Source organism: Drosophila mojavensis, unplaced genomic scaffold (assembly GCF_018153725.1).
Source record: "Drosophila mojavensis isolate 15081-1352.22 unplaced genomic scaffold, ASM1815372v1 contig_231, whole genome shotgun sequence".
Classification (NCBI taxonomy): Eukaryota; Metazoa; Arthropoda; class Insecta; order Diptera; family Drosophilidae; genus Drosophila; species Drosophila mojavensis.
This window is the reverse complement of record NW_025318772.1, coordinates 9370085-9383285: the sequence shown is the minus strand read 5'-3', so window position 1 is coordinate 9383285 and position 13201 is coordinate 9370085. Positions and strand designations below refer to the sequence as shown.

General features: G+C 51.7%; 1 protein-coding gene across 3 annotated transcripts; it reads right to left on the bottom strand.

Moving 5' to 3' along the window:
- Positions 1 to 544: 544 nt before the first annotated feature.
- On the bottom strand, positions 545 to 13177 carry LOC6575435 (vacuolar protein sorting-associated protein 13B). Of its 3 annotated transcripts, none has more exons than XM_002001408.4 (15): positions 11676 to 13170; positions 10226 to 11591; positions 9425 to 10158; positions 9167 to 9368; positions 8460 to 9088; positions 7941 to 8401; positions 6550 to 7884; positions 6325 to 6481; positions 6037 to 6261; positions 4906 to 5960; positions 4481 to 4846; positions 3659 to 4423; positions 3113 to 3600; positions 1101 to 3046; positions 545 to 1034 (listed from the first exon to the last, which is right to left on the bottom strand). In XM_002001408.4, the coding sequence occupies exons 1-15, from the start codon at positions 12954 to 12956 to the stop codon at positions 813 to 815; spliced, it is 11232 nt and encodes a 3743-aa protein (XP_002001444.1). In that variant the 5' UTR covers positions 12957 to 13170; the 3' UTR covers positions 545 to 812. The 3 variants fall into 3 exon arrangements, with proteins under 3 accessions (XP_002001444.1, XP_015023476.1, XP_015023477.1); XM_015167990.2 differs by lacking the exon at positions 11676 to 13170 and having other exon boundaries at positions 10226 to 11242; positions 11301 to 11385; XM_015167991.3 differs by lacking the exons at positions 545 to 1034; positions 1101 to 3046; positions 3113 to 3600; ... (8 more) ...; positions 9167 to 9368; positions 9425 to 10158 and having other exon boundaries at positions 11115 to 11242; positions 11301 to 11591; positions 11676 to 13177.
- Between the last annotated feature and the right edge of the window lie 24 nt (positions 13178 to 13201).

The following is a 13201-nucleotide window of genomic DNA, read 5'->3' as shown; positions in this document are numbered from 1 at the left end:
GAAATATTTTTGGTTTACATGACTATATTTGTTCTAAATAATATGAGGTCTAGACTAATGATGTTTCTTGACACTGTTGAGGGAAGATGAGTTATACTCTGAAAGCATAAGAGAGAAAGGCAGATTTAGATGAATGCAGTCCAGCTGGGATAGGTTCGTACTTACTCTCTGATGACTCATGATGGCTGCCCAAAGCTTTTTTGCTTTACGTCTTCATCTCTGATAACATGCGGTCTAGACTAATGCTGTTCTTGGACATTCTTGGCTGAAGAAGCATTATAATCTGAAAGCATGAATAAATTACAGAATACAATAAATTTCTGTAGGATTGGCCTCGGTATAGGTTCGCACTTACCTTGTGATGACTGATGATGAATACAGATGTCTGCTCCAGCTCTGCTTTTCAACTCTGATCAAAGGAATACAATCTTAGAGGAGAAAGTGACATGACATGTCATGACATGCAGTTCTTTACGAATATATTTCTAATACAAAATTCTGAATAGAATATTGCTGTGTTAAAGGAAATGGCAACAAGAAGATGTTTACAATACATTTATAAATTTATTAGATCATTTTTGTTTGCTTTTACAAAAATACAACCAATTTGGAAGATGGCATTAAATTTAGTCGTGTCTTCATTTGGTTTTTGGTATAAAATACTCGTGGAACGACGAATTCCACAACAATACAAGTTGGACATTGGAATGAATATATACATATATATACATGGATGTATAAAATATAGCTATATACATATATATATGTATATGTCGATAGGAATACATTCTGTACACGGGCGGCTCGTTGGCTCACTGCGTCTGGCAGATGACCTTCAGATAGTGTATCAGGTGCTGGCCAATGTTTGGCTTGATGTAGAAGATGCACTGCGTCTGGCGGCGCAGATGGTCGTCGCGGGCCTCGTCCATGTCGTGCAGCTGCAGCAGATCGCTCAACGAATCATTGCACATGGGTCCATGGACACGCGAGGCATTCAGGAAGCTAATGATGCGTTCATTGGTGAACTTCATTTGCTGCGTGGGAGAAAGAGAAAAAGTTATGAGAAATACGATTTGGATTAGGCTAGTGTTGGTACTTACGCCTTCCATGTCGTCCGACTGCTCCGGCTTTAGACTCAGGTATAGCTTGGAGGAGTCTTCGCGGTCGGCCAGCACCTCCAGCTTGAGCACAGATGAAATGAACTTCAGGTCATCGCACTTGAGCTCCATTATCACCAGCACAGTGGAGGTCAAGTAGAGCAAGGCCGGATGCAATTGGCCATTGAGCAGGAGCGTGATCTCATGGAAGAACAACAACTGATCGCTGCTCAGCTTCTCGTGCAGAAACCGCCAGATGCGGTACGAACTGTTGTGCAGGGCCACGTTGCGAGTCACGCTCGGCTCCACCTGCAACGGCATGGCATTGAAGCCCACTGTGTGCAGGACGCCCTGGCCGGTTAGCGCCAACATCTCGGCAGCTCCGCTGATCGGCTTGGTCAGGGCGCCGACTATGCCTTTGGTTAGACCCGTTAGCACGCCCACAGAGCTGCGTGCCTCCAATGTGTGATGGGCCAAGCCACCGACAGCGCCTAGCAGGCTGATGCCCAGCCCGGTCAAGCCCTGGGTCAGGCCATCGGCAAAGCCCTGGGGACGTGCACGCCGTCGCGCCTCTGTCAACTCAATGTGCTCCGAGTCCAGCGTGAGCCTATCCAGATTGCGAGCCACCGAGCCGGCCAGCTTGGTCACCGAGTTGACCGTGCCTGCGGTGACATTGCGCAGCAGCGAGGCCGAGCCCTGGGTAATGCCCACCAGGAAGCCCCACGGGCCGCGGAACAGGCCTTGCACGGGCATCGAAATGAAGTCGCGCAGACCCGTGGTGAAGGAGCGCGCCAGTCCACTGGGACTGCCCAAGATCTCCAGCGAGCCCACCACCCATCCAGCCCCGAAAATGGCTCCGCTCAGGTAGTGCAGCCCTAGGGACTGGCCGAAGCGCAAGGGCACGGTGAGAATCTGCTGGCGCTCGTAGCGGGAGAACGAGAGCGGCGAGTGGTCCAGGGCGATGTAGAGACGCGACGAGGTGTGCACCGAGAGCAGCAGACTGAGCGGCTCCACGATGAAGCTGTGCAGCCGCAGCGGCTCGGCAATGCACAGAGCCTGCCCAACCACTTGTTCGGGCAACCACGTCTGGCCCGCCTCCAGCTGCAGGCGCTTGCACTCCGGGTGCGGCGTATGGATGCAGTTGGAGGGCGCACACTCGACCAGCGTGTCCAGCAGCTGGTTGAGATAGGCATCCTCGATGTAGACGCGCAGTGGCTGCAGCTTGCAGCACACAGCCTGCAGCTGCAGCTCATCCTGGTAGAAGACAAAGGTCAGCTCCGAAATGGACCCTGCGCCCTGCGCCTGGCTCCTGTAGAGCTCGTCCAGGTCGTACACCTGGGGCAGGCAGCTGTCTCGCTTGTACAGTTTCTGAGCGCACAGCAGCACCGGGAAGTCGTATTTGCCATTGGAATAGAGCTGGTTGTCCACCTGCAAGTTGGGCAGCTGCAGGTGGAGCTCGCGCCGCTCGTCGTCGTCGTCGTAGGCGAACATCATGTCGTCTGCATACATGTTGCAGACCTCAGTCTTGAGGGAGTCGCGCTGTCGGTCGTTCGTGTGCAGGCTGAAGACAAAGCTCTTGATGAAGAGGCGGAATGAGATCTGAAGATTCGTTTCGCACTCCTCGCTCAGGTGAATGCAATCAACATTTTTGAGCTCCAGTTCCTGTTGGGTCCTCACTGGGAGCATCGAGTCCGACTCCTGCTGCTTCACGCTCTGCGGCAATACGGACTGCGCGACGTCCGGCTCTTTCAGGCGCGACCGCAAGTCTTTGACGGAGAACTCCAACTGCTGCGCTATATAGTAGATGTTGAAACGTATCGCTCGATGCTTATCACAGATCACAACTTTGATATCGCCGTGGTTCGGTACGTGTATGAACTTCTTCCAGGACTTGTCCGTGCGAATGGGCTTCGACCAGCTGATCTTCTGCTTGCCACAGGCAACCATGTCTACAAATCAGGGAGAGAGAGAGTTACCCAGCGAGGCTTGAGATTGTGTGTGGCTCAGATAGTTACCAGTGTAGAGAGCCAGGGAAAGATTGCACATGGTGAACTCCACATCGGGGAAGTTGGCATACATCTGCGGCGGGGTATAGTAGCACTTGCTGTACGGCTCTATCAGCTGATTCCACTCGAAGTGCTTGCCCGTGAACTCTGGCGAGGTGCAGGTCACGTTGCTGTTGCCCGAGGCGCTGGTCTGAGCCACAATGAACCTGACATTCGTATTGTTGTTGATGATTATCGCCGGCGACGAGTCCCTGAACACATTCAAATAGTAAACATTGTCCTTCTCGATGAGGGTGCTCATCAGTGGTATCGAGTCGCTGCCATCTTGTATGTTGAAGCAGCGGCGCGTGAAGGGCATTGTCAGCGGAATGGGAATGGATGTCTTCTCGCCCCCATTCACGGAGAAGCAAACGAAATACACAAAGGCCGTATCACAGGTGTGCTTCGATTTGTGCGCATTCAGATCGTGGAATTTCTCGATGGTGGCTCCAATATTGCTGCAAAGAAAGAGAATGAGTATTCAAATAGGATAACAGCCGAGAGTACTCCACTTACGAATGTGGCATTTCCTGTACGGGCTTGAGTCTTTGGCTGATCGAATCGAGCTTCAATGAACTGATTTCTTCACGGCCCGAGGACTCCTTATGATCCATGGTCAGTGGCAGAGCAGTCAGCGTTAAGTCCGTGCAATTGGCTATCACATACTTGGATCGCAGCTTGAACACGCGTCGTGCATCATCGAGTCTGAAGTCGAGCAGCAAGCGCAGCACCTCGTCGTTGCGCACCAGGACGATGTCCACATAGGAGTTGGCGCGCAGTAGCACATGGCGGCCCGATCCACTGGGCCGCTCAGAGCTCGCCTGACCAAGGTGTTCCACGCAAATGGCCATCGAGGAGACCCAATTGGAGCCGAAGGGCGCGTCGATGGTGAAGTGACCGCTCAGCACAGGCAGCATTTCCAAGCAGCTTGCGCGGACCTTGTGCCGCACTCCAGCAGAGACCAGGCAGATGCTGACATCCAGATTTGTGTCATTGATGAACATGGCCCAGGGAGCTACCTCGAGGCCCAGGGTGCAGGAGAACTCGCGCGTTGCCTGAGCACGATACTGAACATCCAGCATGCTGAGCAATTCGTACGGCCGCTGCACGCGCAGCTCTTCGGCATCGTTCAATGGCCACTTGGCTCTGACGCTCTTATCCAGCCGATCCAGAGTGCGTTCAATGGTCCAGTCCGCCGGATTGTAATGGAAGAACTTGTGCCAGTCCATGGACTTCAGCATGAAGGTATATTCACTTTTGGAATCGGACCCCAGAGCAGAACTAAAATTGATTCAGTGGCATTAGGAAGCCTAAGTGAAGGTGAAATGCTACACATACGGAAAATCAAATTTCACACAGTGTTCCGTGGAGTGGGTTGTGGCCGTATTCAGGGGCAGACGACCGCCCTCGCCGGCAATAGTGAGCTTCTCCTGACTGCTGCTCTCTGTGGCCTGCAGCTCGCAGCTGAGCAAGTTGCAGATCTCGAATATGGGCCAGATGCTGACGAGTATGCGTTGCGGCTTGAAGTCGTCAGCCTCAACTCCAGAGGCAAGCTCAATATCTTCTCTAAGGATGCGCACCCACAAGCTGACGAACTGCTGCGATGTCTGGGTGGGCACCTTAACCAGCCAGGGCAGACTATTGTTCGGCTTGAGCGGGATATCGCCAGTGCGTCCCTTGGCATTCAGCGAGCTTAGCTTGAGCCTAAGGAAGAGAACTCCACTAGAAACACATTCTTCTCATCTATGTGCCCATTGACCTACCTCATGTTAACCTGCTCGTTGCGCTGCACCTGCTGGTAGAAGGATATGCGACCCTTGGGCACTAACAGATGCGCAAGAGCACTGGCTGCCTGCTCATCCAGCTGCTTGCCCTCAGTGCGGAACTCAGTGAGCAGCTCGAATGGCACCATGCTGACCAGCTCAATCTGCCCCTTGACCAGGATGTAGACCTGGGTAGCCGACAGCTTGCTCAGCTTTACGGTGATGCAGTACTGGCCAACGCGCAAGTGATGCACACGATGCTCGTCCTCAAACTTGAGGGCAATCGCCAGCGATTCGCTGGTGTCCAGCGAGTGCGTGTCCAGATCTTCAATGTAGAACGTCAGCTCCTGGCTCTGGGCATCGTTGCAGAAGTAATACGGACGCAGCTCCTGTGGCACCACAGTGATGCGCTCGTTGGTGCCCGTCTGGCCGAAGACAAAGTGGGTTTGCATGCGATTGACTATGACGCACCTGGGCATCAGGGTGTGCACCGAGTCGCGCTGCTGCTGCTGCTGCTCCAGTAGCTCTGTCCAGTGCTGCTTGGAGCAGAGCAGCGTGTGGATCACACAGGGGCCGCAATTGAAGCGCAGCTTGTCCAGCAACAGGTTGGCCTGCAGGAGGCGCTTCGTTGCATTAAAGCGCAAATAGCTCTGAAAGCTCATCGGCTCCATGATGTCCATCATGTTGAGCGAGCCATAGTCTAGGCACTTGATCCTGCCTCGAAAGTTCAGCTCGGCGCTGTAGTTGTTGCGTGTGTAGATCGCCGAGTGCAGCTGCAGATCGTCGACGTTGATGCTGAGAAACGTCTGCGTGATGTTTGTGGTGCGCCGCAGGAAGTATTTCTGCAGCGGCGCGGGCAGCACACTCGATGCATCCGGCTGGTTGAGCAAGTTCAGCTCCATATACTGACAGCTGAGCAGCAGCTGCAGCTTTGGCACCAGCTCAGCCTGAAAGATGGTATCGATGCGCATGCAGCCAACCAGGACCTTCGGATGCAATATGAAATCGCTGTCCGCATTGCCCTTATGATCCTGCAGGACGTGACTGCTGTCGATCTGTGAGGTGAAAGTTGAATTTCATTACCATTGAAAATTATTAAAGTTCAGGCTGATGGATGCTCCAGTTGCTCACCGATTGCAGATCGTCATCCTCCTCCGGCACAAAGCAGGTGCCATCCACGGAGATCAGCGATTGCATGATGACCACGCGCCAAATGGTGGCGGTTATATTGCGATCCGGTGGCACCAGCTGCTTGGTGTCGATCTCCGAGAGCTCAAAGTCGCAGTAATGCAAAAAGGTCTCGTGGGTCTCGCTAAAGTACTCCATGCGGCACTTGATATGAATGGGATTGTCGATCTACACAGACGAAGCAAACAGTTAGTTTGGGTAGGAAAAGCACAGATTTGCCACAGAACTCACGGGCATGGGCACTGGGTAGATATGTAAGCGGCTCATCTGGCGCGGCTGAGGGTAGCGCCAGCAAATGATGCCGTAGTTCTTCTTGATTATCTGCACCTGGTAGGGCATGGGCAGCACGGTGTCTGTGGTCAGGTCGACAAACTGAAAGGCGCCAGCGCTGTTGGATTAAACAATAGATTAGCTAATTAGCTAATTAGCTAATACATAGTTTCAGGAATAACAAACCGTAGATCATCCTGATAGAACTCCATCTTTGTTTTCGGCGTCGTCTTGGAGCGCACGATCTGGTCCGCCGACGGCGTATACTTTAAGAGCTCGTTGGGAGCCACTTTTCGCGGCTCGCCCAGCATCGGACGATTGAGTAGAAACTGCTGCCATTGCTCACTGATGTATTGCCTGATGCTGTCGAGTCCGGCTTGGGCTTGGCGCAGGTGCAATATGTTCTCAATGCTCGCATCCACATGCAGGACATTCAGCTTGAGCGTGACGCTGCTCAGCAGCTGGTCGCACCACGTCTCGCTGAGCAGATCGGCCGAGAGTCGCATTAGCAACGGATGCAGCAATATCTTGTCACCCGCCTGCACATAGACACAGCCCAGGGTGGACTTGACCGAGGCCTTCTGTGGCCGTGCACTGAATTTGATGTGAGCATTCAAGTCCAGCCAGACGGCGCTGCAGTTGTAGCTCTGCTCATCGTCATAGAACTTGACCGTGATGCGATCGCAGGCCAAGTGCAGGCGATCCGCATTGAAGCACTGCAGCTTCAGCTGCCGCAAGGGTGTCGTGTGCACCACGGGCCGCTCGCTGCGCTGTGGAAAATAGGGCGTGGCACTGAGCATTGAGTAGATGCGTATCAAATCGCTGGACAACACTTTGATGCTGCTCTCGCACAGACTCAGCTCCATCGGCTTGCGCAGCTCAACATCCAACTCGAGCTGTTCAAAGCGATCCAATTGCGTGCGCACTGTCAGCAGGGGAGGCGGTATTCCCGAGCTGTCCAGCGTCCCGGGCTGCGTGTCGAAGACCGGCACACAGAACGTTTCCTTGACAGTTGCTTTGCACTCTGTATTCTCCTTGGCCAGATGAATGTTGAAATTGAAAACTGAGGCTTGGGTGATGCCGCCACGGTGCGTTTGCGCAGCCATAAAACTGGGCTGCGACACTGTGACTAATAGGAGCGGCCTCAAGGTGAACTTCTCCTGCTCCTCCAGCACATCGTAGACCCGCAGCTCAAACTTGCCAGCCACAAAAGAAACGCTGCGCGGATAGATTTGCTTATGGCTGGACAGTTTCTGTGATTCCATCTGATGCAACTGCTGCGGACCACGCGCCGCAACCCCGTACTTGGCCACATTAATGCCCGAGTCGCTCTGGCAGGAGCCCAGCACGGTGACACTGCTGCTCTTGGCATCCACCAATTTATCCCGTAGTTGCGTTTGCAGCCACTGACTACTGCTATGCTGTGGAGCCTGTAATCCTGTGCCATCTCTGACAGAACCGCTGATATCTGTTGAATCTTTAGCTGCCTGGCAGACATTCAGGCAGGGCTGCTCCACGATGCTAGAAATGGGAGCCTGTATAGTAAAGGGAATACGCTCAAGCCACTCGGAGCTTACCTGCGCCAGCGTTGCACTCGATTCAAAATCGCAGAAATCATATGAATCTGATGCGTATTCAGCGTGGCCACAAAGTCTGTGACACAGTTGAACTCGACACTCTCGCCGCAGACCAGGAAGCGTTCGTAGCTGATGGCTGGCGCATAGACAATGATAAAGTCAAAGTCCTTGAATATGTCCATCTGCTCAAGCTCTGTGGATTGCGACTGCTTGTTCCACTCCAATGCCGGATTGGTGTGCTTATTGGACAACAACTTTTCCAGGCGGAACTTTTGGGTCTGCAGCCAATTGCCAGAGGACAAGGAAATCTTGCGCACACTCAACTCATACTGACGATCCTCGACCAAGCCACCGGGCGTGCTAAGCATGTTCAGCTCAGCTGCTTTGTTGTAGATGTCCTGGCGGATGGGTTGACGCACTAAGGGATTCTCTACACTTGGAGTCAGGTTAATGCTCTCGATCTGCAAGGGTAACAGATTAGCCATACAATTATTCTGAACAATAAGCCCATTTAGTTACCCGCAGCAGCAACACGCTGCAGCACCTTTTATCCGTCTCCACCGGCACATAGATGTAGATGCCCTTGCTATTCAGATGCACTATGGGCAAGTCGTGCACAGTTCGCAGGCAATCATTCCGTGCCTGCTTTGGCCGCACAGCCACCTCAGCAGGCTTGGCGTTGCAGAGCATGTCAATGAGCTCGCATTGGGATAACAGGAAATCGGTAATCCGATCCACATGCAATATCACCTCGATCGGTTGCACCTCGATCAGCAGCTCCGAGATCGTGCGACGTTTGCTGTGCACATTGCGCGCCCCGATCCTCGAATACAGATCCTGCAGGTTGACCGTTGTAACCACTATGCTGATCAGTGGCAAATTAGTGCTATCTCCCAGCACTTTGATGTGAAAATCATCCATGAGCCTCCAGTCGTCCGGATCTATTGCTTCGTAGTAGTTGAGGCTCACGTTCTCCAATTTGGTGGTGATCTTTGTGAAATCCTCATGTCGGTCCACATTCAGCAACAGATCCTCTAGGCTTAGCAACAGTTTCCGTTGCGTTTGACCACTACAGCTCTCCACTTCCAAGGATATGCGCGGTATAGTCCACTGACAGAAGAAGGTCAAAATGCCCTTGGTCTTGAGATCTATACAAAGTAAAATACAACATAAATTGTAAGCAGGGTCCCGACTAGACTATATATATCTTCTTAGACATAGCTCACCAGGACTCTTGACCATTGGCTCCACATTCGCTTTCAGCTCAAGGAATTCCTTCAGGATGCTATAATTCTGTGCGCTGCCAGTGTAAATTTCCAAATTGCATTTGCGTTCGGCTTCATTCGGTGGGGATGGACGGGCTGTGAATGTGCTCAGCGAATTACCGACTGCATTCACAATAGTAAAGTGTTCACTCAAGAGCTTCAACTATAAAATGAAACGGATTAAGTGTGGAATCGATGGAAGGGTTCTCATAGACCTACGTGGCGTGCGAAGATATTTATAGGTGACATATCCATATGGACGTTGACTGAATATGTGATGGGCCACTGCTGATCCACAGGTTCATCTGCTTTGTTGGGCTCGGGATCAATATGTCTCAGCTTCGCTGGATTCGACAATTTGTGAGACAGGGCCAAGGCAATTGTTGTGCGCACAGGTTCCACAATCATATCCACCTTATCGGGCGGCAGATGATATGCGACGGAGAAGTCATTGGCCTCCATTACCAAATTGCACAGGTCCACCTCGTTGTTCACATTGATCACGGTCCGTATGTTGCCGCGCACCACCTCGTCGCCGTTGCTGGACTTGATCCGCAGGCGCGATAATTGAATGGCGGTGTATTCCACTTGTAAGTCCTTGCTATTCCTGCGCAGCATTACATCACACACATCGATTCTCGCTTTGCTCAGTTCGAACACCACAACCATTTTATTCAGCCGGCTTATCAGTTGAACCACGCCCACGGTGTCCATGCTGGAGGTTGACTCCATTTTCGGCATTAATTTAACTGGTTCTATGTACGTGACGGGCTTCTCGTCGCGCTCGGAGCTCGCGTGTATTGTCTCCGCCGGATTCGAGATCTTACGGCTGTTCGAGCGACTAGTGCGACGCAAATTCACCTCACTCTGTGTCAGCTTTGGCACTGAAGTCATCGACGCGTAGGAGGGAAACCGCTCCGATTGACTAAAGCTGTCAAAGTCGGCTTCCGGATCTATGGAATATAAGACGTCCATAAGTTCAGGCTACGATTCACTTATTCCTTCGTTATAAATACCCACCATTTTCAATGCCCTGCTCGGGATTGGCGAAAGAGTTGAGGAACTGAAGCAAATAGATGTCTAGGGTTAGGCGAAAGCTATCGACCCAAATGCAAATGGCAGTAGCTGGCGACACTTTGCTGCGTGAGCCAGATTCCTCCTGCGGGAGCTGAAGCTGCAGCTCCAGCCATTTGTTGTTGCTGCCCTTATTGGTCGAGATGATCACGTTGCGAATGTTCATCATTGTATGATACACATCGGTGTTCAGGTTACGCAGAGAGAACAGCATCGCCAGGTGCGTCTGATATTTGAGATAGTTCATCTGCACCTTGGTGATCAGCGTTTGCAGCTTGATCACATCGGCGGAGACATTCGCCTCGGCCACCATCTTCGCCAGGCCGCCCAGCTGAGCTCCATTGTAGTCGAATATCAGTGGCACGATTGTGTTCACTATTACAAGCTCACGCTTGGAGAACTCCACGTTGATCAGCTCCGTTTGGACATCAGCCTGCTGCATTGGAGCCGAATTGAATCTCTCATCGTTGGGCAGGAGCAGGTTCTTGAATTGCAGCTGCATGCTGGGTATATTCATCAGCTTTGCATGCCCCATTGCTGGCGTGGTATTCTGGGCCATCAACGTCACATTTTTCACATTGAATTTGAAGTTGTTGTAACAGGAATCGATCAGCTCGCGCGGCTTCTCCTGCAGCTGAGTGATCAGCTGCACAAGACGTTTGGGATTCGCGGGTGTCGTAATGGAGCCCTCGGCCAAGGACAAGTTCAGCTGTAGATAGGGCAGTAGGGACTGGTTGATAGTGGTGGATAGGCGATGTTGATTGGATGTCGTAGAGCCCTCGGCACTCTGCTGTCTGGGAAAGAGCTTCACAGTCATGTCTCGCAGCTCGATCCTATAGTTGCAGGTGGGCATAAAGCCGATTAGATACTCCAAATCGGCATAGGTCATATACTGGCTATTGCTCGTCTCCTGTTGCTCGCTTCTCACCGGGCTGCTGTTGCTGATTTCTCTGATTGGGGGTTCTGCAGTATATCCTGTATAATCGTAAGGACGCAACAAATCACTAATTACATTTTTAACCTGTACAAAAGACTGCGAGAAGTGGAATGCGATGCCAGCTGACAGCACTCGATACTTCATGCGCAAGCCCAGATCTCTCAATGGAGCCTCCGGCGTCTTTTGATTCTTCGCTGGCTTCGGTGCGCGGCACTCGACAACATCGAAGGCGAGCACCGGACTCCGGAAGAGCATATACTCGTCGGTGTGGCGTGCGAAATAGTCGTCATGGTTGTGGCCACACCAGACGCGATCCGCGAACTTGTACTGATCGTCAAAGAGACTCTTGTCCACAAATGCCCGTGCGTTCTTGTGCTAAGAGTGGAGAAGACATTAAGCATTTCAGGTCAGGTGATCAGCATTATGAACTATACGAGCTCAGTCGTATTCCAAACTAACCTCCTTGGTGCTGACCAGATTGCGATCGATTGGATCATCGCTGCGATAGATACCCAACGGCTCCATGCAAATGCTGGACAGTCCCGCCCTCACGTTGGTCCAGTCGTTCTCCTTCAGCTGCGATCGTTCGTAGTAGATGCCGCCCAGGCTGAGGCGCACGATTGGCGTATAGCGAATGCGCTTCAGGCCGCCCATGGCCTGATCGTTGATTAGCTCTGAGTTCTTGAGCTGGAAATTGAACTCCTCGGCATACACACCTATGTCGAGGGCATGCCCTATCAGCTCCTCGGAATTCGCGTTATTTCCCTCAAAGCTGGGCAACAGATTCCAAGCACGCCAAAACATGGACCCAGTCGCCTCACTGGTAGGAGCGGCACCTGCGCTAGCACCACTTGTCGATGCCACTGGCTGCTCCAAATTGAAAATGTTCTCCTCCTCTGCGGGCTCACTGGGCTTCAGTTCCAACAGCAACTTAACCAGTTTCATGACCATGGGCAGCTGCAGCGACGACACATTGATGTCCAGGGACTTGGTGAAGACTCCAATGCGCTTGGTGCTCGACGTGCTGACAGTGTTGGCATTATGCTTCAGCAACACACGCAGCTCCAGGGTGCAACGGTAGAGTATGGGCTCTTGGCACACCTCAATACGTCCAGCCGTATTTCGCTTATCCAGGCAAATAGTCAAATCAGAGATTTGAAGTAGCTTCCGCAAATACACATTCACCGGATGGACATCCACCATGGCTGGTTGCCAATTCTCGTCTGCAGCGCTGAAGTTCAAGTACTGCACGTTCATGGAGACGACGATGTCGTCGTCCACATACTTCAATATGATATTGTGACATTGCAAATTGATGTTGTTGATGATCTTGTTGACAACGCCCGATGGAGTGGGTGTGCCAGCTTGCTGCTGAGGCTCCTCACCTTCAACGGAGTTGCGTTTCCGACGCTGCTCCTCGAGCAGTGAGGCACGTCTTTGCTTGCTCTCCTCATTCGGCAGTTTGGCAACGAATTCAATTGTGTTTATCTCAATGCGCACCGGCTCAGAGGTCAGTTTTGTCCAGGGCACCTGAATGGAGAGTTCGTGTATATGGCCGGATACGAGTTCAATGGGTAGATTCAGTTCCTCTTCGAGGACATCGAGTCGCAGATCTAAGTTATGGAATGATGCCTCGCCCTCCCATAGCGATACTTGTGCATCTTCATCGCGAATGTTTTTAACATATTTCGCCACGTAGTTAAGCAAAATTGGTGTTATATAGGACTCTAGTTTAAACATTATCGCGTCGTCCAACAGCGACAATTACACGATGATAATGCGCATTAACCAACTCTGCCTACTTAATTGAACGATTCCGTTTTTAATTTAATGCACATTTCGTTAATTTTGTTACGTTATTATGCCGAAAAGCAAAATAAAAACAAAATAACATTTGCTAAAATGTTCAATTGTTTACTTTTGAGCACCGGCGCACAGTGTTGGCTAATGCCGTAAACTGCCTGCGTTGCAGCACTGCTTGCACA